Below are 27,151 nucleotides of genomic sequence, written 5' to 3' on the forward strand. Positions count from 1 at the left end.
TTTGTTGATTGTTCCCTCAACTCTAAATTTACTTCATAGGAAATCAGTCCATATTAAAAAAAAAAAATAACCCTGATGTAATTACATTATTTTCACTTTTCATATAAAGTACCTAGTACTCCAGCAATGCTCCAAAAACCAGTAACCGGCAACCAAAAAGAAAAAAAGACCCAAATCACAACCAGCCAAACTCAGATACAACCACCTAATACGGGATCTGCTTTTTAAACACTTTTCATCTTTCGTTCCCACCACACATGGTTTCTTTTGGTTGCATTGTTTCCTTATCTCTGTTTTAATTATTTCACTTGCTCTTTACTCCACACACTCCCATGCCTTTGTCAAGTTCTCCTTGCTCCATGGGAGTGAACTGGAGACCCAACCAGACAGTACAGTCACCAGCGCTTCTCCATACCCAGAGTAAAAAAGACTAGTCAGCCAAATTTCTTCTCCAGTACCTTTCACCTCCTTAGCCCACAGGGGCCACCTGCTCAGGCTTTTCCTCTCTCCTCTTTCTCTTCGCTGTGACTTCAGAAGGTGGGTAGATGCCTTCTCACAGCATTTCTTCCTGGCAAGTACTACTTACCCTGTTCTTCCTTATTCTCAGTTGTGTCCTACACAAGAGGCCTGTTTTAAATCTCATGGTTACAGCAAGGTATAAAGTAAATAATGAACGCCGGTACTCCACTAATCTCACCCATTCCACACATAGGTTAGTATCACCTGTGTGCTCCACCTCATCTTACTCTAAGATTTAATTCCTGGGCTCTTTTCCTGTCCCTTTGTTTCTGCAACCTGCTCAACCATCACTACATTTAGTGCTCAGCAGCCTCAGCTCTGTCTCTCTCCCGCATGTCTCTGTTATCCCACAGTACCCTCCTTTTCCTCTCTCTTTCTAGTCCACGACTCTTAACATCAGAGCTCTATTTGCATTTCCCATCATCATCATAACTTATATTTCATTTGGCCCAAACTCTTGACAAAAATCCCACTAATATTTAGAAAGAAACAGGGTGCTTAGCATGGGTAGGAAGAACAGAGCAGGAAACAACACATGTAAAGCCTCCAGCTCTTTCAGAAAGGTGTAATTTCTCATGAGGAATGACAAGGCAAAATAGCAGAGCAGTCAGTCTTTATCGATCCTGGGGTCAGTGAACATCTACAGAACAGAAAGGTGGAAAAATCAGAAGACTTCACCTTTCTCTAAACGAAAAAAAGCACAACATTTGTTCTTCAAGGTAAATGAAGGAACAAGAAAGCAGGTCAAGAAGCCAAAAGAGTTGTAGCTGCCAAGTTATTTCAAACAAAATCTAAAGTGCCAGTTGTTCAATCCATTCCTTGACTCCTTTCAACTGTACAAGCAGTTTTATTGTAGAGGTAATTATTTCTGTACATTCTATTTTTCCTAGGGCACTTCGTGTTCCCTTGCTCTTGCCAGAGTTGTCCATCTATTACAGCATCTAACAAATCCATGCACAATTGCGGCATTTTCTTGATACTCTACTATATTAGTGCTAGAGAAAGTTCCTGAATAAAGCCTTTTGCTCCAGAACTTCTGAAATGCATTGTTACTGGATGCCACACAGTAGAGTGCAATTGCTCTGTAAGTCAACATTATGTCTCAAATGAAGTATTACAAGAAATCTTTAAATCACATTTTATTTTTCAAATTCAAAAATAACTATTACCTTTATTTAACTTGTTACACATCTCACAGATTTAAAATATCATGCTCTATTTAAATATCTGAGTGACAACACTACACAAATAAAATGTTACACAAAATATATTTAAGAAAATGTTTTGGTCTTCAATCTGAACAATAAATAGACAGGCACTTCTACATATACAAAGGAAGCAACCACTATTTAGAATAACTCTTATAAGCAAGATGTGGAAATACAGAAGAAAATCTGAGTTTTGAGAACATGTTTAACTCTACATGAGACACCATGCAACTTCAAAGGTTTTTTCAAAGTTCAAAACTCTTAGGATCTGCACAATTCTAGATTTGCTACCACTTTACAGGAAATCCAAACCATGCTCTCATAAGCAATGTGCAATTTCAGTTATTTGCATCAAATCAAGCTACCCGATCAATGTTTAGTGCCAAAAGAGAAAACAAGAACTGACCAGAGTAGCTTTTCACCTAAGAATCAAGTCAGCTTGGGGCAGGGGGCAGACCTCACTGTACCTAATGCCCAGCCCCGAACAAAATCTGTTCTTCCTTTTCCTTATAGATTGAGCTCTTTTATAGGGTGTTTCAAACAGTATTATGCTTTTTTGGGAAAAAAAAAAGCATCATCTACTAAAAGAGTAAATCCTTCAGGCACAGGCACACTTTGCACGAAAGGTCATAAGTAAAGGAGAAAACACTGTTCCAGGGTGCAAAAAGACTGAAAACTATAAATTAAAATAAATTCAGTTGTTAAAGTCTCATAAGAGTGTTTCATACCTAACATAAAACTACATTCGTCCAATTTCTGAATTTTCAAATTACAGTGGTTTCCACACACTCCCACACAAATGCTACTCAGGGAAAAGTTATCTTCCACCATCACAATTAGGGAAAAATGCATTGTAGCAGGCAATCCCTGTTTTCAGTACAACTAACCAGTCACTAACAGCTATTACATTCTTGAAGTCCTTTTTAAAATTAATTTAAGACAAAGCTTGAAACATAATGACCACCAGGAGAATGGTGAAGTCAGGACCAAGTCTTCAAGACATCCCCTCAAATTTAGTATTTATTCTCATTTTCAAAAATAGAGGAAAACATTTCCAGAGAAAACCATTAAACAGAGCTTCAGTGGTCCACCAAGAAAGTCAGACTCAAATTTGGAAAGTTATTTGGACTGAAGACACTTATGCACATTACTTTAACAATTTAAGTGTGGATCTTGCAAGCGTGTCCAAATCTTTATCATTTCTTGAGGTTTTCTACTATGTACTAACATTAAGTTTGTGTAGGAACATATGTTATTTCTGTATTTCTCTTCGATATCAAATGTTCTGAAGCCTTTGTGTTTTTCCGGAGCGAGCCCAAGCTTCTGAAGGCACATTCCAGTATAAACATCATCAATAGGGTAAAGGAGTACCTGGTCAGATGCGTTATTCAGTCTTAATGCCAGATCACCAGAGTACAAAAACCCACCACCTCCTGCATACGGAGGATACGAACCTTCATAAACACTTTCCGGGATGTAGTACTTCAATTTTTTCTCTCTGTGAGGTCCAGCATCTTTGATCACATCACCTATAAACAAGTCTTTGGCTTTTTCCTTTGATAAGCTCTTCAAGTAATCCAGGATCTGATGGGTATTCACAAAAACATCATCATCACCCTTAAAAATAAACTGGACATCTGCGCAACTGCTGCTGACCCACTTAAGAAACAGCACCTCTTTCAGAGTTAAATTGAAGAAAGTGTCTCTGTAGTTCCAGAGCAGAATGTCTTGGTGGGTTTCACTCTCAAATTTTATCATGTCAGAAAGATCAGGAAAGTTATCCTCTGGTGGGGTCTGCCCAAGTAAGAAGACCCTTTTGACTGTCACATCCCCCGATTTTATTTCCTTGCCCCAGGATTGTCTAATTGCTTGCCGTCTATCAAAATGGGGTGTAAGTGACTTAATAGCCAGCAGCAGAAAAGGTTTATGTTTGCACTTGTTTGGCTGATCCATTAATAAAGAATAATTTCTACATCTTAAATAAAGTAGAAAGTCTTTGAATCTGTCTGGTAAGTTGGCAAAGTCACTGACCTCTGAAGATACCCACGGGTCAGGGTCACAGGAACTGAGAACACTAGAGTTTGAAAGTAAGTTCTCTTCCACAGTCATGTTGGAAAGCAAGGTCAGGATAGGGTTGTACAGCAGTTCAAGCTTTTGTTGCTGTTTGTTCCAATACGCTTTGTGAGGAGTATACTTTCTCCAGAATTTGCTGCGTGGTATAATAACACGGCCTTTTGCATTCTTCTCCTGGCTGCCACTTTTTGAGACTTCCACAATCACATAAATAAAAATGTTTACCATCATCAGAATTCCCAGCAGCTTTAGTCTTCTGCGTCCAACACTCATTTCTCATATCTGAAAAGAGAAAAATAAAAACAGATTTTTACCCTTCTTCCTATCAAGTTCTCAATGTCATAAAAATGCAAACTACTTGCAGACAAAGAATGTACAAGGTAGTAGCCTAAAAACAGAGGTTACCTACACCTCAAAAAAGCAAAAACTAGTCGACCTCTAATACATGCACACCTACAGCTAGTAAGGGTTTGGGGTTTCATCAGCAAACAAGAAGCTGGAAAGAATGTAACATTTCCATTTGCTAGTTAGGAATTTTACACAGCATTTCACAACACGCCTAAATTAGCCAGCAGTGTTTCTGCTCCTCATTTAAGTCTTCTTGAAGCACTTGACTGTATAATAACAAGAATCTGAGCCCTCAGCTTGGCAAAAGCAGGCAGAGAAACTTTTTTCTGCTAGTTAGGCGAGCTTAAGGGTATAGAATAAATTGCCAGCTATTTTTAAATTAAGTTTCAAGCTTTTATACTTGCACTCTTATACCTTCCAACTACATAATAGGCAGAGCTGCATTTTAAAGCACACAATTCGTTTCTGTCCATGTCACTTGGCTGTTCCTTGGTAGAGAGGCTGACACAGAACTAGCCAGCTGCATTGCTGATATTCAGATCTCTGCAGACAGAAGAGAAGATGAATTTTGGTTTTGGTTTTTGTTGTTTGTTTTTTTTAAACTCCAACTAGAAAAGGACATGAATGGCAGCAGAAAGTGAAAGTGTAATTATTCCTAGGAAGGAAAAAGAAACTGAAGAGAAATAAAAAAAGGATCGATTTCGCATATATGCAAGACCTGGAAAAGTGTACCTCCCTTTGTTGCAGCAAAGGTTATTCTGTGACCCATCTCCAGTTTTTACTATGAGAGAAAATGCATCAATTCCTCTTTCTTCCACAGCTGTCAGAATGAGGGTGCACAGTACAAAGAGTAACATGGTAACAGTGCATTCCTCTAAAGTAGTGCTTGTTAAACTGTTTGTTAGCCCATGGGGATATCAATGTACAAGCCACACAAAATTTAACAAGCCATTCTAATTCAGAACATCAGACTAGAAAATAATTCAGAATGAACAAGGAAGTCAGTAAGGTTACATTTGTGTCGAAGATGCTTTTATTTGCCAGTAATATAAATGACTATCGGAAGGTCAGAAAAACCTAAGGAAATAAAAATATTTGTTATCACTGTTAAAAGCTCAGCTGTAAACACTACATCAGAGGACCTGAAGCCACAGAGCAACAGCAATCAGGAAGGTATACTTGAGAAGTATACCTTGTACTTGCCTATCTTTTTAATTTTATTTCCAGCCATGACCAGACACCAGAGCTGAACTGACCCTTGCTGTCTTCTGGTTTGACCAGTCTTACGTTCTTTTACTCCTCAGCAAGTTAAACACAAAATTTAGTAAGAAAGTAACAAATAAGAATCAACTTTTTTTTTTCCCTTTCTCTCATTCAACTCCTAGATTCTCATCAAATCCAACAGGGGGGAAGTATTTTTTAATTTCAATTAAAGCACTCCTAGAAACAATGGACTACTGTGAGAAAAATCCCTATTCTTCCTTCATTTGATCTCATGTACCATCTGCATATTTATCTCTGTATATACTCAGGCCAGATCTACTTTATTTCATGTCCCATTCTCAGCCAACTATGAAGTTTGCTGTTCTAATTTTCAAGTAGTTTTCTTCTATACCTCAAAGACAAAAGCATGCTTGTGGTCAGTGCCATCATTTAAGCTAAACTGAACTGTTAGAAAGCACTGTCTGGCCAGAGTTTAAAAAAAAGCAAAAAACAAAAAAACCGACAACAACAAACAAAACACATGCACACAACACACACAAAAAAAAAAAGAAAGAAGAAAAAAACAAACCACCCCAAACCTTGATTTTGCTCTTTCAACTGCCACAGCAGCTTCCACTAAAAACAGATGACTATTTTTCTTTACTTCCCTTTCAGTACACACAAAACTACTGGAGAAGCAGCTGTCCCATGTTTCGTACTATTCCATGCAGTTCAGCCAGCACATCAGTCTACACTGTCCTCAAATGTTTCTATAGCACTCCTCACTACAACAACAAATGAGGTGGTGTTTGACCTGTGATCCCAGGACCACTGAGACAACGGGGTGAGAAGCTAAGCCTCAGTAACAGCTAACAAACACAGCATTATAAAGAGCTCCCCAGAGCCTTATTTTCCAGGATAAGTAGCACTACACAGCTCATCTGTTGCAGCTCCCAGCAACTAAGCTATGAGTGTTCAACATATCAGTAAGTCACTTGGATGCTTGACCCGAGGCTGTTTTGAATGCACTGAGACACCATTTGCAAAGACACTTAAAATCCTTCAGATAGCTAAGTCTTCTGGGCAAGCACTCCAATTCTGTAACTACAAGATCTTCCTTAATCTTTCAGTTTTTCACTTGTAACCTTGCAATATCCCCTGCAGCAAATGACACTGAGATCCTACACACAAAAAAATAAATCTTCATATGCTGTTAGACTTAGTAGAGCTTTTCATCTGAAAAATATCAGTCCGGCAAGATGACAGTGGTTCCATCACATAAGGCATGCTAAATGCTATGAGTCCTACATATAAGTACTTCCAGCAGCATTTTCAATCTCCTTTTGAAAAAAAAAACAAAAAAAACAAAACAACGATCCAAATGAAAACTAGAGGCTAACAAGTGAAAACAGGGTAAAAATTGTTTTGTTAAAAAAGTCACCTTTTTGTAAATGACACAAGACTTATTCATAGTATTAGATCAAGCTTTTTGAACTAATTGCAAACAGAATATGATTAGACTTCAGAAAGTCTATTTCTACAAATTGAAATAGAATTCTCAGTTCTGCAATTAATATGTACTAGCTTTAATCACTACACCTGAAGGCAGGATTTAATAAAAGGATGCCAGCTCAACAATTTCGCATCTAGTCAAGTCATTTATCACCAGATGCAGCATTGCAACCCAAATCACACCCACAGCCCATGTCTCAAGACAAATCTCATTTCTTCATCTGCTTTGCTGACAACACAGTGACTAACCAAAGTGTCAGCACGACAGAGATTCTGTGCGTTGGGCAGCTTGCTAAGGAGAAGCATTGTAGAGTACAAGACAAGCTCCCATTTCCTATTTAAAGCTACAGCAATCTGGACAGATCACAGTAACTTTCTCCTATTCCAACAACAGCTCCTATAAGCATTAACATCACAAAATTTCCCAGCTGTCTCCTTTAACTACTGAGAATAGCAGATCTGTTAGGGAAGCCAAAAACAAACTAGAAGTGATCTGGTTCATACTTAAATCTATCTGATGCATTTTTATACAAATACTGTTGAAGAACTGAGATGAGCAATACAAAGAAATACTCTATTTGAAAAATCCCTGCTGCTTTAGGTGCTAAAAAAGGCTAGAACACACAGCTAGCTAGCAGAAAAAGCAGAACACAAGAGTAAACACTATGTATTGGTAAAGAAAAACCACAGTACACACAGAACCTCAGGAATAGAAAATCCTGCAGAACTTTATTCCAACTTCAGTGGGTAAGGTGAAGAAAGTTACCTACACTCAAAGGTGATCTGACATAGTTTTTTCAATGCCTGTTTTCAGCTTCTCAGCTACACTGATATGAAGACTGTTTCAGCAATCAGTTGAAGTTTGTACAAATCATCACATTTCTGCTTATGCAACTTCCAGCTGCACAGTTACAGATCAGTTTCACTGCATACATAAAGTCCATTTGTTCAAAGCCTTTAGAAAACACCCATGTGGCTGGAAAAAAAAAAGAGTTAACATTAACCATACTCAGGATAAACCAAGGTTCTGCTATAGATACAGTATTTGGAGAGCTTGATTCTGCAGAAATGGGAGGAAAAGAGGGAGGAGTTTCCCTCTTCAGCTCCACTCCACTCTTACAACTTCACTGCTGTCAAAACTAAGGAACTGATAAAAGGGAACAGATTTATGGAGCTACCAAAGCAGCACTAGTAACAGAAGATGGATGGAAAAGGCAAGCCAGCAGAACTTTAAGAAAAACAGCTTCACTGTGGGATCAGGCACCAATCAATAAAATGAGATTAACTGCAACAGAAAAGGAACACAGGTATTACCCAAAGAAGCCAAAAGCTACAAGAAAATATTCCAAACACTCAGAAAGCTTCAAGTCCAAATAACATTAATGCAAAATTATGAGAAAGTGTTCACAGGTTGTTTTTAAACAGTATCATTCTATGCTTTATCTCAAGAGTGAACGTATTCCAAAAGCCTGTAAGGAACCTATTCAGAAGTCTAAGACAGTTGGTATGAAACAAGAATCAAAATCACAGAATCACTCTTCCAAACTGGAAGGGACCCTTGAGGATGGAGTCCAACTCTTGGCTTCACAGAAGACAACGTAACAGTTAAACCATATATCCAAGAGCATTGCCCAAACTCTTCTTGAATACCAAGTACGCACACTCCATGCAGTTCCAGGAATTGATTATAGAAGCAACACTCTTTTTGGGAGGCAAGGATTTACACAAAGAGGGGCCATGATACACCCTGACAAAAGAGAAGGATTACATCTGGAGAAGGTCATGCTCAAGGTCAAAACCAGGAACAAGTACATCTAACTGTTCCGGCCCCTAAACAAGGGCACAAGCCAATACATCAGTTTGAACTTCTCACATCAGAGTTAGGATTCTGTAGAAGAATTCTGATTAGCCCTGTTTACAGCACTTTATTTTCTATAATGACTTCAAAAATTTAGTATGTGAAACATGTGATGACAGTTTTAACTTTTTTTTTCTTTTTTAATTGATGCTACTAAGACATTGTTATGCACAAAAGCAAGCCTAAATCTCTACTGAGGTTTAGCTGTAGGAGACAAAAAGGCCAGAGGAAGATGCAGATGTTGAAAAGAAATGGCTAAAAACCCGAAGTATATTTAAAAGTTCAGGAAAAGTAAGCCGCTCTGGGATAGGGACAACAAAACACACTGTATGGTACACTAAGTAGCCTTCTATAGCAAGATGTCAAAACAAGCACACCTAGATTTGCAGTCACTGCGTACAGCCTATAATCAATCCAAACAGGAGTTCTAAAGCCTTGGAACTTGCTTCAACATCCAGATTTTGGCAGATGCTGCGCATTGCCCTGAACTATGAAGCAGTTTTCCTTTCCTACAGTTTTTCAGCAAGGCACTACTTCGTTTTACTTGGATATATTACCATAGATGGTAAAAACTTTCAAGGTAGCACAGGCAGGTGCTCTTTTGGAAATACCATCAAAACAAAGGGCACTGATGAGCATGAACGCAAGGGGCAAATGGATAAATTTGGACAGTCAATTCCACCAATTTTACCCATGAAGCAACACAAAACTAATTTCCTGAAAAGTGAGTCTACATTTGTATCCAACTTATTTCATTCTGCTTATATTCAACAAGATGTGCTGAGTCGTTAAAATACCAGAGGATTTACTGCTTGCTTACATATGAACTGAGATATCATAAGATAGCTTCAGGAATGCCACTTGCCTAAATAAGCAGAACTTCCTTTTATTCTAGGTTTCTATTTAGCAGCCTGGACACCAAAGAATCGTATAATCATACACCAAAGATTGATAATATTTGTTGACTGTAACTGACGTTTAATTTAGGTTCCTAACCAGTGGAGCCTCTTACTAAGATGCCCAATTCCTCTACATTTAAGCTTCTTCTGCAGCACTATACACACTAGCTCAGTCTCTGTAGAGAGATGAAAATCCACCCCAAGCTCTTCCTTACAACGCAGTAAGAGTATACCTATAGCATGAAACAGAAGAATAAGCCGTCAGAAGGGAGCTACAAAAGGAAAAGCAACTGTTACTTCATGTGCTTTAATAAAGACAGAAAAGTAATCTTCCTTTCTCTTAAGTACTGATGCCCATGATAAATTATGCAATCAGACAGATTGCTGGTGACTTTCTAACACTTGAACACCTAAAAAGGTATTACTTGTTATTACAGGAAGGCTGCATCATTTCCCTTTCAAATAAAGGGATAAGTTTTATTAAAACCACCACTGGGGAGGATGCAGTGCAACATGACTTGGTGAGGATCCTTAAAAGCAGTTTCAGGTCAGCAAGTAGGTTCAAAAAGCACAATCCTGAATGGTGTGTGTCCGCTTGCATTCAAAAGGCAACATAGCCTGTGGTGGCAGAGTGACCCATGCTCCATTCCACTGCACAGCATGGGCATACCCACAAACTCTTCCAGAAAGATGAAGAAAGCACAGTATTCCTGTTTATCACATAAAGGAGGAAAGTTTCAGGGAGCAAAAGGCAGGTAAGACAACAGCCATTTTCAAGATTATAGTTCTGCTTAAAAATAAGTTTAGATGTCTCTAGATGTACCAAACATCAATTTATTCACTCCAAGACCAGTCCTTTGCTATTAAAACATTCTTTATGCTTTTGCTTATGAATTATAATCTCAACAGTAGTAGAAGTAGGCTGTGACTACCAGTAAGCAGTCTTAACAGCAACATATCATACAGATTTGCAGTTAAGCAAACCACCCAAAGTAGAACTCCCTTAAAACAGCTTGAATACGTAGGATTGAGAATTAACAATTCCTCTGCGAAAGAAATACCAGATAGTATGATGGAGACTACCTCAGGTGGTGTTCCTTTCCACACTGCATATACCCACACTAGCATTCCTGCACCAGCAAAGCACTCCACAGCAGATACAGCGACAGTAGCAAATCTGTACTTCGAGCCAGTACACCAAACCTAAGAATGCTCATGCAACCCCAGAACAAAAGAAAAACAATACATTTAACCCGACTACCTGCCTCAACCCTCACGTCTTGCAGCAGTTCCAGGCTGTTGATCCACAAGCAGCTGAACTGATCTAATCGCCTGACTCTTCTTTTTGATGGAGACTTTCTCCTCCTCCCTCTCTGACTCAGAGAACTTAGGTCCAATCCCTCCATTGCACTGGCCCTAGCGCTTTGCCAGGCCTCTCTGTAAAACAGTTCACATCACTAACCCAGCAGAAAACTAACAAAAGACCAGAGATGCACACCAGATAAGCACCACAGCAGATGCAGTGAACACACACAGCAGAGAGAAGGGGAGCAGACAGATCTCCCCTCTTCAACAGGGATAATACACCAGAAACTGAGCCTTGGTTCTGGATCCATAATCCCTCCCACCCTCCAACAAGAAGCAATCTGATATCACAGCAGTGACAACATTATACCCTGGTACAAATAGTCATATAACATCATTCTTTGAACAGATCATACAGATGCAAGGTAAAACATATTTTTTTTTCCACCTCCTTCAAGTCTGGCAGAAGCCATGACCTTAAACTGCAAATACTTTTATCTCCTACTGAGGACAGGAGTTATGCTGTATTTTCTAAGTGGGCTGAGTAACCTGTCTACACTATTTGACTGCCAAACCCAAGTATTAGAAGTCCATTTACTTACTGTGGCTGACAAAAGATAAAATAATCCATGCTACCTTCAAGTATTACACCTAGCACTCTACTGGTTCAGGACTAAACTATCAGGAATCTGGCACAACAAAGCTGTAATTCACTTATCTAACAGATAATACCTTCCTTTCTTTACAGACACTAGCTATAACTGGGGCTATGGCATACTTGGATCTTGCCATGTAACTTCATTTTGAAGCCTGATATCCCTTATAGCAGTTGTACATGCAGCACATCTTCCGGTAGTGCTAGCAGTGCACACAACAGTGACATCACAGTTCAGAAGATAATTTTAAGATTATTATTATTATTAAATACATCACAAGCCATATGCAGTCCCTCTAACCTCCTATGAGATTCATCAGTTCTCCCAATATCTCAGTTCTGTTCAGTGAGATTCCTGGATTGAGCAACAACAGTTTTAGAGCACAAAGATGTTAAGAGCCCCAGGCTGCTATAGTCTGTCCTATTTCCAGCTTTAAAGAACTTGACCACTTTATTTTTCTAACTACACAAAACTGTGCATCTTTTTCACCTCAGAACTTTACATAAGCGCACTTTTACACAAGAACATCATAAGAACTGGCAAATATCAGTATTCTGTTGCTTCTGCACAAGCACATCACAGTGGTTCCCCCTGAGTAACAGGGTGTTTTCCGTGTTCTTCAAAGACCACAGATATTCTGAAAAAATGTTCCAGTTGGAGGAAACTTATCAAGATAATACACTACAGAAAGTATCAAAAAGTGAAATTATATTCAGAGTAGTTAATGTTTATTTTAACATTAGTTTTAATTAATTGCATATACCTGCTTTGAGTGATCTTTCAGCATATTACTTAGTTTTGGGAGAAATTCTACTCTTCCAATATTTTATTACCAGAAGATACCACTGCAACTTGGACATGGAATTCCAAGATCCAAATAAATAGCAAGACTGGGGAAGGATGTGCTTGTGTTTTCCTAAAACTTAGCCCTAGGCATAAAGAACCATACACAATTTGAATAAAAGCTGATCTAATTTCACGTTGTTTCCCACTAGTTATCTTCAGAACATTTGCATGTCTTGCTTGAAAAAAAAAAAAAAAAAAAAAAAGTAAAACCACCAGAAAACTTCACTCCCAAAAACACCCAATGGTACAGTGAGGTATTTCTCTAGTAATACTCCCCTGGTTTTCTGTAGTAAGATAATAGAGGGCCAGGGACTACACTTGAACCATATTATTGAACCTAATCTCCCTTTGTCCAATTCCTCTTTGAACCCACTAATATTTTCAACTTTTATGAATTCCACTGCTGATGAATTCCTCAATTTTTCACGAACTGAGAACTTGTAATTACTTGCTTTTCTATCATCACACAAGAGGGGAAATTCTTGGAAAATACAATAACCAGAAAACAACCCTGCAGTTATTTTTCCCTGTGTACATTTACCACACGAGCTATATAACGAACATTTATCTGTCCTCTGTTCCTTCTTTGCCACAGTAAGAAACCCCAGCCATTTTATTTCTGGAACTATTTTGCATTTCTGACTATTCTGGAATTCCCCCCCCTCCACTTCTCTTAGGTTATTTTTTATACGGCAACAACAAAAAAGCATTTAGTACTTAAAGCTCACAAATAAGAATTCGTGGAGACTTTTTTAGAGCCATATATCAATGGGACTTGGTATAAGGCACAAGCCAGATAGTATACTCAAATCTTGTTAAACATAACGAAAGAGAATTACTTCCAAAAGTAACCACAAAATTTGAGAAATAACTGTTTCCCACATACCTCTTGGGGTATTCCCATTAGCTTAGAAAGCTTTCTCATTCTCGGCTACTCCCAGACCATGCCCTACAATTTAAGGGAAGGAAGTATACACTGCACAGAATCATAAATGGTTTAAGCAGTTTTGTGCTGTACTTTAAAAGTTACTTTGCTTATCTGATCCATGGCACAACTCCTTTCCCAGATGGATTCTGCCCCTCTCTTCAGAGATGGACTGATGAAAAGAAGTAGTAAAATTCTCATAAATATTAAAATAAATCTGAAACTGCCAGTGGGAAAGAGGATTGTTAGAAAGTTGCCAGTCTTCCCACAAAACAAGCATTTTTGTGGTCACCTGCTCAATTCACCCTTCGCCTTAAAGGTACTGGTTCCTTGTTACTCACCGTTTGTCACTCCGCCCAACCTTCAGCCATGCACTCAGCTGCGTCACAGAGCAGCTTACAGTAGCTACAATAATAAACATCGCCCTTGTCAGCTCTACCACTGGTTTATCTTATGCATTACAAAGTTTGTAAAAGCACAATGAGAATTCAAAACTCCCTACCCCTAACAGCCTACTTGACTGCCATCTCAGACTACTAATGTCAGGTTCTGACTGTGGTATTATGACTCAACAGTGAGTTCATTTACTGCTGAATGCTAAGTTCTGAATATCAGAACCCCAAAATCTTCAGATAAGTTACACCACTGCTATGTTTCCTGTCACAATTTTAACTAATTCCAGGTGCTTCCCTCCCTCTAGCTCCTCAAACAGGAAAGAGAAATTACCAGAATGTCACCTTTTAAGGTATGCCATTTGAAATAGCAACTATGAGATGCAAGTTTTGTTAACTTGATATTGCTGCCTAGAAATAGTGCAGCAACACCCACCAAGTTTGCATCAAGATATCTTCACAAAGTAATTCAGGACAATGAAAACTTGTTTTTAACTTCATTAAAAGCACATTACGTGAAATTCCTGCCTGACAGAATACTTGCAGATGGAAGATCTCCAATGCCTCAAACTGAACACTCCCAACTCGGAATCAAACTGATAAAGTCACAACACCTTCAACTGGAGAGTGATCTACTCTTTCACTCATCTTAAATTAGAAAGTCAACTACCAGTGAAACACTCAGATCATCCAATCTTGTCTATATTTTAAGTTGATACGTCTCTCACAAAATGTCTGGGTTTAACTAAGAAGATATTTAAATATTGTGTACCTACTGAATTCAATTCAAGTAAGGGCTAAATATATTTTTTTACCTGATAAAATTGAATTATTGGATTGGCTGAAACACCATTTGGTTCATATTTTAATTGTTTCAAGTGTTCCTACAGAAGATAAAGGTATATGCAAGAAAAGCCCTCTGGTCATTATAAAAATTATCTGTAAACTCAGTCCCAGGTTTAATATATATTCAAGTTTTTCTACTGGTATAAACTACTTCATTTTGGTCACGGGGTAAAAAAAAAAAATCAACAAAGCTTCACATGTATAGCACACTTGTATAAGGCAATTTAAACCATGGTAGTGTTCCTATAAATTAGAACATTGTGCTAACACCTGCAGCCACATCAAACATCTATAAAGGTATTCTAAGTGCATGTACAAAATAACTTGTGATTTTAAAAAGGTCGTTTTCTTTGTTTAAGAGTAAAAAGGGGTTGGGCTGTGTGGTTTGGGTTTGTTTTGGGTTTTTTATAGTAATTGAGCTTTCATGCTGACAACTAAGGGTAAGATCTCAGCTTGCTATAAAAACTAAAGTTTAATACTTCAGCATTTGAGGGCCTGTGGCAGTAAGTGTGACCTGTTTTTCCCAATCCAGTACACAAAAAAATAATCATGTGTCATGCTAAGGTCAGTTCAAGCTTTAGAATCTTTACATTGTCCAATTTGTTAGGAATAACGCAAAGCTGCCAGCCTCTGATTTATAGGCTTCAGTTTTTACACACATTTGAGAAGGCTTCAGTGTGAATGTACAGTAAATTACACAGAATCAAGAGAAGAGGTTTAACTGAGTGGCAGCAGAGAAATATTTCTTGGAAGAAAACTGTCATTCATCACATGGATTACAAGTTGGGAGGTAAAGTTCCAAGGCAGTTTAAAACAGTTTTAGTCATGACTAACACATTCCTGTAATGTATTCCTTCCCCTATAAACTGCACAGTCTTACCCCTCTTTGCATATATTTGACTGTGGTGAGCCAGTTCCGGGAGCTAAAGAGGACAATAAAGAACCTAGCAATAAAGCAGCAGTTAGTTTTTAGGTGGTTCACATCACAAGACTTGCTCGCTACTATGCTGCACAAACACCAGTGACAGTGCAGGAGAGGGAAGACTCACAAAGTCAAGACCACAGCAGATCCTGCTTTCAATCAGCTTAAGCTTTCATGTACCAGCACATTGCCATGGCAGCCTGACACTACTGATCCTGTTCTCACCTTCATCCAGAGGTCCCACAGGCTGGGTCAGCCAAGCATCAACACTGGTCCACCAGAAGAGGCCTTTAGGCAACCTCAACCTTATCAAGACACACCCTGGTGCTTGAATTTCTCTTAACACTTTCTGTTATCAAATCAGTTGGTTAGCAACTGAATTAGCATGACCCACCCATTTCCACTACTTCTTGTGTGGTCTGCTGGAGTGTTATCTTCTGGTAATTACCAGAAACCTAAGGAAGTAGATAATGAACTACCTTCCTCACAGATATTCAATATGCAGATCAATGCCAGTTCTGGTAATAAAGAATAAAGAACAAGTGATACATTGAAAGCATCAGTCAGGTTTGCAATGGAAACCTAAAAACAAAGTCTGCTGGAGAGGCACTATCTTCTTACTTTTATGCTGTATTTGAAATAAGAGAAGTGATTTAGTATACCTGTTCAAGATGCAGATAACCATTATTTTCCACAAACAAGACAATTCATCTCCTTCTGGCATCTCTTCTAGCTTTATCTTAAAACCAGTACTTACTACTGCCTTACCCATATTCCAACCACCTTTATGTCTGCATAGAGAGCATTCACTATCTAGTCAAGTAACAAAGCCATTCTTTAAGCACCATACTGCAAGTCATCAAAATTTTACCTCTGCTTTGTCTTCTTGCCTACATTAAGACTGTCAGACATAAGCCACACTACTAAAAACTATGTTTCAAAAGCAAGGAGGCTATTACTTGGGATGTCTGATAAGGTCACCGCCCCTGATAACCTGCTAGTTTTGGGTTAAAAGTAAACAGACACTGGTTTTCAATTTGACTTCCACAAGATGCTGCCTTTGCCATCAGTACCTGGGTGATGGGATGATAACCTCCCCAGTCATCTCAAGACATTTCCCTGCAAGTGCTATGAGGTTACTCAATCAAAAGTCAATTCAAACTAAATTCATATAGCAAATCAGAAGAGCAGGTCAGAATTCTGGGATCTGCCTCAAAATTTACAGTACTGAACTAAATAAGTATTTAAGAATGCAAAATCTACATTTTAAAATGCAAATACGTGAAAAGATACGTTTGCCTTCTATTGTTTTTGGTTTCAAGTGTCATTAACAAGTACAGGAAAAAAAAAAAGGTTTAATCTTTCTGAATAATTCATTTCAAGTTTAGAAAAAAACAGTGGAGTTCTAAGTAGGGAAGTTCATTTTCCTCCTTCAAACTTGTAAAAAGTGAGATACAGGTCTCATTCCAGCCTATCAAGTTTAATGAAAAGGGAACAATTCTTCCACCAGTTTTAGGCAGTTAAAGATGCATGTAAGTACCAGGAGGATTTTGTAAAAGATCTTTAAGCAGGTTAGACAGCTAACTCCTGTTTTTGTTAACGGCGGATAAGCACGTAACCTGATTACAGACTCCTAAATCCATGCAGGAACTTCTGTACAGCAATGTGAAGTATCCACTACAATTGAGAGTGGTTTGAGTAATCCACTTTAAGATGTTTTGCATGTCTGTCAATTGCTTTTATTTGAAAGCAAATCCACAACATCCCAAAGACAGTCTTCCATTACCATTTGCTAACATTCAAATATCAGATTAAAAAAATATCGTTGCTCAAGTAAGATGAAAACAGCACTAAGTTCAGAGTACAGTCTGACAATCAGCCACACTGCTTCTTAAACTGAATTAAGAAGTCCCACCATTTCCCAGTCCATGAATTCCCATATTTACATAACTCACATTATGTATAACCCTCAAGACAAGCAAATAAACCCCTTGGTTCCTCAATTCAGCTCAAAACACAGCTGCACAAACAGCTACGCCAGCACAGCAGACGTGGGGCACAGACAGGAGTGCTGCTTTGGCTGTTGCTCCTCGAAACTGCACCAGCCCACAGGATGCTGTCGGCAGCAAACCCTGCACAGATGAGTGACAGGTCTCTGCGCAGGAAGCCAAGCATCCCACAAGCGCACACATCTTAGCCAGGCATGTCAACCATCACTGCTGTGCTGCTACTGTAATTTCATACAAATACGTATATCCTCTGGTAGTTCATAAGCCATTAAGAACTCATCTTTTATAGAAAAATAATAAAACCACTTATCCACATAAAAAAATAAAAGAATCAGGATTTCTTACTAATTTGATTTAGAGAGCTGATTTACAAATTCAGTTAGTCAATCCACTCCCAAAGTAACTCTTCTATGAATTTAAGATGGAGCAGCTGTTATTTCACAAGTTATTTACAAAGACGAACAAAACTACTTCCAAGTTAAATGCTTTTCAGCTCCTACTATTGTATTTTTCACAAACAACAAAAGCTTTCTTAACCAACTGCTGATGAAATTGTTTCATCAATTCTCCTTTTAAAAATCTCAGCACCACACCCATCACACACTGGGATTCTTTTCCTTATTTAAATGCTAATTGTTTCTCATGAGACATCAATTCAATCATTCTTTTGTACAGTTTGTCAGAAGACATTTTAATGATCCAGTCTTTTCACTGGGTTTTACATGATCAGGAGACTTGGAGAGGTTTACTTACTTTAAAATCCTAAAAAGCCCAATGAAATCAGTGAAAAATACAGAAGTGCATGATCAAACCCAATATACTTGTCAGTTCTTCCTGTCTAAAAATCGAGATGTGCCTGTACATATTTGAGAGATTTATTCCACACCTTTCAGTTGTGACTTGTTCTTTCTGTACTGAAGTGATGGGAAGAGCCTGTATTTCATTATATCATCATCATATTCTCTTGATTATTTTTTTGCTGTTTTTTTAACACATAAGGATTGTGCAATGCAGCTGTGAAGTAGTAGCTGATAGACTGATAAAACAAACACTTAGGTATACATTTGTGAGGTCAACACATGGTGTAACAGGGAGATTACATCAGTAATTTTTGTTAACTGCACTCACAAGCACATTTTTTTTCTCTAAATGATGTGAAGCACTTGTCTGAATATAGCTTATGACGCACTAGAAACATCAGATACTAATCTGGCGATTCCTCATGCACACAGGTGTAAAAACCATACGTTTTTCCTAAACCAATTGTTAACACTTTGATTAAAACTGTTACTTCACAAACAACCATCAGGGATTAAAACTGCGTATGCTTTAAAACTATTATAAAAGTTTAAATTTTAAAAGCAAACTGATACCTACTTGCTTCAAAATTACTTACACAACTTCTACCGTATAGTAATAGAAAATATAATAAAACAGACATACTAGGAAAAAAATCCCAAACCAACAACCTATGAAAGGCACAAAGACGGTTTCAAGCTTTTGGAAGGTGACCAATCCTAATGGCCTTCCAGAAACATTAACATGAGAACCAGACACATTAAAAGGCTCATTATTTTAATGAAAAACATATTTTCCTCTATATTCTGTGCTTTCTACAAAAACACACTGATCAAAACAAATAAAACAGATTAATAAAACTTTGCTGTCACAATGAGTATACTGTGGCCAATAGCCTTTTTTTTTTTCCTTTGGCCTATTCTTGGCAAGTTTTAGAATTATACCATTAAGTATATGAAAAACTTACAAGAAACCTACCATGCTCTACTATTTACAGTATAAATGCTTCATCTGAAAAATAAGAAATTAATAGAATTTTTACAGCCGGAGATATAACCAAATCCAGTAAAATAAAGATCTGGCACATCAACCTATGATGCATTTCTGACAGAGCTGCTCTTTCCATCAAAACCCACGACTTTGACAGCACACAGAAAAAGCCCATCAAGTAACTAATTTCGTGGTTAGTTAGCTTCACAAGTTGTCTGAAGATTTTACAAGACAATTTGAAACACATGTGTCAAAAATGAAGTTGACTATGGAAAAAGAAGTTATCAAAGAAGCTGGCCGAGGATTTTAATTGATACTGCTCAATCTTTTTCCTCTCCTTTAGTTAATTTGTAGAAATACGGCTACAGGGATTTCAGTCAAGTACATGTATCAAAGACAAGCCACCCCTGCTCTTTGACTGTTGTGATAATGACAATATTGGCTGTGCTAGGAGACATATGACTACATCGCATGTTTCAACACAATCAGCACTGATGCAGACTGTCTTTTACCATCACCATTTGTTCTCCTTCAAGTGGTTTAACGCAGCCGACAGCAAAAATCACTATCAGAGCTAGTCCCACTACAAAAGTAGCTGCACCAGGTGGCAGTAAAATGACAATTGCAAAGGCTCTTGGCATTGACAAGTCACAATGGAGGAGCACTCACCTGAAAGACTTGGTCCTCCAAGGAGTATGATGGGTAGGCAAGAAGAAGAAGACTGCAATCCTGCACTTTTTATCCCACATACAGTGTAACTTATTTATGCAGACAATTGCATATATTTGTCAGCATAGAATACAAAACCACTTCATCCACTTCCCATTTTTCATTATGGCCTTTCTGACTAAGTACTACCTTTATACTGATCTCCCCATCAGCATCTTCATTACCCGGAAGTGTTTGCAAGATTTAGGAGGAGCTTACGGGCAAAAATAATAAAACTCTTGACCGACAGTGACAGTGTGTTCATTAGGAACAATCTCTAGGGAGATTGGTGAGCTGTATCTATCATACGACAGGGCATCAGACAACAAGCTAGCACTCCCAGTTATCTAACACATGACCTCCAAAATAAGTCCCTTCAACAGTGTCACCTTGCTGCTGTCTCTCACTTTCCTCCTCCTTCCTCATCTATTTATAGTATATGGGGAAAAGAAACAAGCAAAAATTCAAGCAAAACCAGTTTACAGATGACAAAATTACTTAAAACAAATCCTAATTTTTGATTACTTTATGCAGTGTCTGTAGCTTCCTTATAGCCACACAAAAGTATTGCTCAACATCTCAGGTAAGAAAGTCACATGTTCAAAGCAAGCAGCAAAATCAGGACTTCCTTTAAGCCAAAAGATTTTCATTCTAACCGACAGCATTGTATTTTGAAGTATGAGGCAAACATTCTGTAATATAATTCAACTCCACTGAAATATTGTTTCCTAAATAATCCATTTTCTTTTCAGGTTGTCCACGCCCCCAGAAAAAAAAAAAAGCTAGAAATTACATTGGCTGATTCTCCCTTTTATTTCCTCCACGCGTTTGGTAATAATTCAGAGCTAATTCAGCTCCTCTGGGGGGCTTCAACAGGCAGAAAAAAAAAAAAAGCTAGAAATTACATCGGCTGATTCTCCCTTTTATTTCCTCCACGCATTTGGTAATAATTCAGAGCTAATTCAGCTCCTCTGGGGGGCTTCAACAGGCACCAGGCTGGGTCACCCAGGTGACAAGGGAGTCGTTGCCCCCAGCCAGTTCCTGGGCTGGTCACCTGAAGGAAGCACCAACCGTCCCACTCACCCGAGTGTCATCCGCTCTCTCCACCCACCCACATACACACCCCTTCGTGACAGCATGACAGCCTGACTCAAAAGCGGAACTGCAAGAAGAACAGGAAACTGTTTTAAGCAGCTCTAAAAGGGAACAAAATTTGAGGCTGTCTCTCTTTAAGGCAGGGAGGAATAATTACTCAGAAATTTCCTCAAAGGAGAATGGTATAATAATGTTTCCTCAACAACTTTCATATTATATATTTAGCACATAATTGCATGCATACATCCTTCCACAGTCAGATTAAGCTCTTCTGTGCCCAAACCTACTGTGTCCAAAATAATTCTATACTATATTAAAACAAACAAACAAACAAACAACAAAACAGGGGGGAAAAAGCAACCAAACCAAGTAAATTCTAAGTTGCACAATTAAAACTAAACACTAGTGTTTAATAATCAACTCCAACAGCATGAAGCATTTTGGGAGGACGGACGAAAGGATTACTCAAGTAACGTTCACCATAAATTTTTGCAGGATGACTAATGAATTGGGAGCTGCAGTTTGGCCACAATCACAGCTAGTGACCTGAAATCCCCTCCTGACAGGGTATAGTAGTCTTAGGAAGTTTAAAGGGCTAAAAAACATTATCTTGTGAAGGAGCACAAATATTCAAGCCAACTCTAGTAAAAACAGTATTTTCTCCCTTTCACGTTCACCAAAGAACATACTTTAGAGCCACCACCACACCGTACCAGCAAAATCCTAACACTGCGCAGATATTAATAATTAACCTACTTGGTTACAGTCAGTTAATTAGCCGACCCCACGAGCTGTGCGAGTCGTTCCAGCTCCGCCACCGCCCCAGAAGAAAACCCGACAGGCGCTACCGTGCCCGCGTCCTCCCGTTTCTCTCCTCCAGCCAAGGAGAGGATTGCAGCAGCACCCAGCACTGCAGCAACCCTACGCCTGAGGTTTTCTCTGGAAAAAGCTCACGGTTTCACCACTGACTCCTCCTCCCCACCACCAGAAAAAAAAAAAAGGCGACGACAAACATACGGTTGTTTAACTCGGCTGAGCCGGCCTAAGTTTGATCCATGCCAGCAGACGGTGCCTCTGCCTTCCTCTCGCCGAGTTTGTTGCAACATGTGCCGGTTGCTGCCGATGCTCCGGTGCGCCAGGGGACAGATTTAACGCCCCCCCCGTCCGCGTGATTTAACGCCACCGTTTTCACCGCCTGCCACCTCCCACATGGAAGATAAAATAATTTTTTTAAAAGTCTCAAAATCCCAAATAAATATATACGTCTCCGACCGTTCGGCCCCCACCGCCAGCTTGTAGCTGTCACTACACAAATAAGCTAGGGGCTACGAGGAAGAAAAACCTCACGATCTGGAGTTAAAAACGATTTGGAGTTAAAAATTTAGTTAAAAAAAAAATCCCGTCCTTTCTCAGCCTTTTTCGCAGCACCGCGGCCCGGCGGGGGTGGCAGCCGAGCCCCCTCACGCCCCTGCTTTGCCAGGCTGCCGCGGGTCTCCGCCGGAGCTCTTCCTGCCGCAGCCTCCACAACCACCACGCTTCTGTCCGGCCGCCTGCACGCCGTGAGGGTCCGTCCACCGCGTCGCCGGCCTGCCGCCCTACCACGGCCCCAGCAGCCGGCGGGGCTCCATGCCGCCCCCCTCCGCCAGCCCCCCGCAGCGGGCGGGGACTCCGCACCTGAGGGCGACGCCGGCGCCGGGGCGGCCTCGGAGGGCTCGTCCCGTCCCACCGCCTCCCCGCGGGACGGCGCTCGCCGCCGCTCTCCTCGGGGCCGGCCGCGCCTCGCGGAGGTGCGAGCCCGCGTCCCGGGCGGCCTGGGAGCGAGAGGAGAAGGATGCGGAGAGAGGACAAAAACAACGCCAAGTGAGGCGCTCGGGGCTCCGGCGGCCGGGCCGGCCGTTGCGGGGGGGCCGGGAAGCGCCTCACTTGTTGCCCTGTGGCAGAGCCGCGCGCCCGCCTTCCCGCCCGTCACGCGCGCCTCCCCGCACGAGCGCGCGCGCACCCCCCGCCCGCCGCCTACCAGCCGCGCGCCGCCGCGACAGCAGCGCGAGCGCCCCGCAGCTCGCACCACGCGCTGCAGCCCAGCGCAGGATTCGGGGGGAGGGGGGGGGGGAAGCACCGAGCGCCGCGCTCCCCCCGAAACCCCGCCTCCGTCCGGCCTGCGGCGCAGCGGATTGGCGGAGCGGGCGGCGCGGGACCGGGCGGGGCGGGTGGGGGGTGGTCCCTTCGCCCCCTCTAGCCCTGGTCGTCCCCGCGGTTGTCGGACCGATTGGCCCTGAGGAGACAAGCGGACGGGCGGAGGGAGAGGTCTAGCACCGTCGCCTCGCCAGCCGCCTCGCCAGCCCCTTCCCCAGCCGAACACAGCCTCCCCATCCCTGCCCTGCCACCCGACGGCGTGCAGCACCACGCCCTGCCCCGCGGGTCAGCGTCTGAGCCCAGCGCCCCCCATCCACACCTCGCTGTCATCGCGCCCGCCCGCAGCCCCGCCTCTCGTCCGCCACGTTCTCCCTCGACGCCTCATCCCCTCCCTGAGGTGAAACACCCCGAGAAGGTGCAAACTGCACCAAGTGACTGTCGGCACAGGAAACTGTGAGCTGTTGTCACCAGAGGCCTCCCCGTTCCCAAGAGGAGGGCGCCTGGTCTGGGGGCTGTTTCCACAGGGAGGGAGCAGCACTTGGTCCAGCAGAAAGGCAAAACACCAACGCATTTATGTCTGCCAGCTTTGCAGAAGGTGAGGCTGTGCCTCCTTCCCTCCCTCTTGCAATAATAAAAACATGTTTTCTGAGGTAAACACCTACCAGTTTTGCAGACTGGTGGCCTCTACAGACGCAGGCTGCTGGCTGTGGCTACGAAACATCCTTGTGACAATGTTAGTTCCTTTGGTTTTTCTCCACATGGCATCAAGCAAAAGATGAAAATAACCAACCATGCTGAAAAACGCTGTTCCACATCACTTAAAAACATTTTTTTCTCCTTTTTAAGCAAGGTTATTGCAGCTTTCTCAGTTTTATGTCATGGTCCACAAAGCTTTTGTTATTGAATCTGGGGGGAGAAAGAAAAGACCGGCTCAGGCTACCAGTGCTTCTCTTAGTAAATAAGTTTCTGAGAGTTTCAGATTTTGGAAGTTTACCCTCCAGAACTGATACTAATCATGCATGACTCATTCATTAGTAACCCTCTTTTTTTGTTGTTGTTTGCTCACTTGCTAAGTTGATGAGGCTACAAAACCTGGCCAGACATCCCTATTAAAACAAACTAGCGAAATCTCCAAGCCCCAGGATGCTTACTGAAATAAAACATAAAAATGTGTGCAGTTACAGCAAGGAGTACAGCCTTCAGTCTCCTTTTGGCCAGATCAATAGCTACCAGCAAAGAGATCTACCCCTCCCATGGACTGTGAACCCCACGGCTTTTTGTCCTATACAGGAAGAAAATGAACACATGCTGTTTGTTTCCATTTTTAGCACCTGTATTCTCAATCCAACGTAAGAAGAGGCCCAAACAAACTAATTATCTCAGTGTCACCTGGCACAGTCATTTAAAAACTCTTCACTGCAAAGGGAGAAGTAAGCATGTCCCCACAATCCACAAAGATACACGTTTATGCACTTCCATTTTACAGTGCTCATTTTCACCAACGCTCAGCAGCTGATGGGCACAGCCATAAACATGACTAGTTTGGTAAAAAGCATGAGTATAAACAGCGTGTACTGAGCTCCCTATGCCCTCTGTCCATAAATATTGGAAGCCCATAGAAAACCCGCAACGAGTCTCCTGGAGCTGCTCCAAAATCTTATTCAGGAGTCTGGAAGGAGTGTCCCCATCCACGATGTACTGGCAGCGACATTGCATATTTCATTCCTCTTCAAATATTTGTATATGTACTTAATGTTTGAGCTGTCCTTTTCATCAAAGTAGAAAGATTACAGCAAAGGGAGGAATTATCCTAAATCGGCAAGCATCTTTGTTCATTAAGTAACACAAGGCTCGAAAGGAGAATTAAGCATCTGGCAGCCAGGAGCTTGGCTCCACTGCACGGGAGATTTCATAACAATGTTTTGAGATCAATTTAAAGAAAGAGGAAAAAAAATTCAACTAGAATAGCATGTCATGTAACACTGGGTGATAAGGAGCCTGGAAAAACATACTAAAGCTGAAAAGTTTGGACAGTGGTGGTCTGCTGTATTTGGGGAAAGGATGTTTCCTCCTCCCAGTCCCACGTGCACGGCTGAGCCTGCGCTTCTGTAATCGCACCGACTCGGCTGATAACGGGGCTGGGTTGTGAAACACTGAGTGGTGGGGAGGGAGGCATTTTAATCCAAATATACTCCCTGATCCAACCAGCAGCTGAGCCTCAAAAATTAGCTGAAAGGGGGAAAAATACCTAGAACCTACACTGCCACCGAGCTAAACATGTTTCCAAACCATTGCCTAACTGCAACGCCTCCCCTGTTCTCGGTGCAGCTACGCCCTAAAAACCTCAGGAAGGGGTATGGCAGGATCTCACTTTCCAGCCCTGCGGCCCCGAGCGTGGGCAGCTCGACCTTCCTAAATCCATGCATCACGCTGGGGGAGGTGTTAATCCTGGGGAGGTTTCTTACCTGGTACTGGCAATTAACAGGTCCCGGTACAAGTAACAGTAGTGCCGTCCTGCAGTAGGGATTGCAGGGCTGCAGTGGCCTGCTACGTTGAGGTGGAAACTGCTCCAGCTCTAAACTCAAATCTCCTCTGTCAGTCGTCAGGTTTAATAAAGTCTCATTAGCATAAAACAATCCCACAAAGCAACTCCCCCCATGCCGCTGTGATATCCTCTCCTCAGGCTTCACTCCAAAGCTGCCTCCTTCTCACACTCTCACTGAGGGCCAGGACATCTCCTTATACCTCCCTGTCCCCACCTGGGTCTAAGAGAAGTATCTTGTTTAAACGCACCTCACTCTCAGATGTATATGTATTTTATTTTATTTATACTTCTCCCTTTTCAGCAGACCCTGTTGCTTATGGCCACCAGGCCAGTAGAAAACAAGTCTGTCAAGCAAGGATGTGAATGCACCTGATGCCCCACCATCCCATGTCATGACCCTGGTACAACCCGATACATTAATTAACAGGAACCAGTTCCTAACAGCACCCAGACATGCTGTTCCCAAGCTTTTGCTGTTGTTGATGTTGTTGATGTTGTTGCTTTGACAGGGCCTGCTCTGAAAGGGGATTTGTTATCCAGCTGTTGAGACAAGTAGTGAGGTTAAGGAGTAAACTCATAAAAGCACACTTTTTAAAGCATTGATGATGGAGCAGACACTAATTACATCTGCCAGTGTGACTGTCATGGAGTATGGTCCTTGGGCCATCTCCAGAACTATACAGTAGGATGAAGCAGGACATGAGGATCTACATCTAAGCACAGATGTACAACCTCTCCTGAATGGCCGATTAAGCTTGGGTGAAACTAAGGAAGTCCTGAAAAATCTGAAATTGAAGTTGTTCTCCAGTTTGCTTCACTAGAGAGGGAACAGAATTTTCATGTTTCAGGTCTGTAAAGCTGTGCTTTTTTACGGGCACAGTAGTAAAGTGTTGCTTTTCTTTTTTTCCTGAGAAAGGGAGCAAATGCTTTTGATCACAGCTGTTGTCAGCAGCATGTACACACTTTAATTTGGTCTGAATTTGGAATAACTTTTTTGCCTACATATTCAAAAATACCACCTTCACTCAGCGTCGTGATACAAATTATGAGATCCAGTGTACAACCCTCCCCAGCGAGTTGTAGAGCATCAAACATTTTTCTGCGGCTGGTTCCAGGTAAGTTGTATGTTTAGGGCATTGGTCTTGTGTCACTTGGTGACATGAATTCTTGTTGCTTGAGTTTTTCCATAGGTAGCATGATATGCACAACAGCCAGAAAAAGGTCTTTTAGCAGGATCCAGCTCTCATTTTTTATCAAGTTCAAAATAGTTTCTATTTTTTTCCAGGATATTTATGCATTGCTGTCATAGCAATTGGGTTCACGGGAATAAAAGCTGATTGGAAGGGGTTACTGTGTTTACA

At 41.1% G+C, this 27,151-nt stretch overlaps 1 protein-coding gene across 6 annotated transcripts; it reads right to left on the reverse strand.

Moving 5' to 3' along the window:
• Positions 1–1,645: 1,645 nt before the first annotated feature.
• Positions 1,646–25,783, reverse strand: B3GNT2 (UDP-GlcNAc:betaGal beta-1,3-N-acetylglucosaminyltransferase 2). 6 transcript variants are annotated; one of them, XM_071805756.1, is made up of 3 exons: positions 25,711–25,783; positions 23,908–24,151; positions 1,646–4,082 (listed from the first exon to the last, which is right to left on the reverse strand). In XM_071805756.1, the coding sequence occupies exon 3, from the start codon at positions 4,071–4,073 to the stop codon at positions 2,880–2,882; it is 1,194 nt and encodes a 397-aa protein (XP_071661857.1). In that variant the 5' UTR covers positions 4,074–4,082; positions 23,908–24,151; positions 25,711–25,783; the 3' UTR covers positions 1,646–2,879. The 6 variants fall into 6 exon arrangements, with proteins under 6 accessions (XP_071661857.1, XP_071661856.1, XP_065691843.1 ...); XM_071805755.1 differs by lacking the exons at positions 23,908–24,151; positions 25,711–25,783 and adding exons at positions 4,563–4,691; positions 22,130–22,780; XM_065835771.2 differs by lacking the exons at positions 23,908–24,151; positions 25,711–25,783 and adding an exon at positions 23,130–23,207.
• Positions 25,784–27,151: the final 1,368 nt, after the last annotated feature.

This window comes from Patagioenas fasciata, chromosome 3, assembly GCF_037038585.1.
Source record: "Patagioenas fasciata isolate bPatFas1 chromosome 3, bPatFas1.hap1, whole genome shotgun sequence".
NCBI lineage: Eukaryota > Metazoa > Chordata > Aves > Columbiformes > Columbidae > Patagioenas > Patagioenas fasciata.

What these genes read in the sequence shown, in the direction of transcription:
- B3GNT2 (XM_071805756.1), bottom strand. Translation starts at nt 4,073, where the DNA reads ATGAGTGTTGGACGCAGAAGACTAAAGCTGCTGGGAATTCTGATGATG.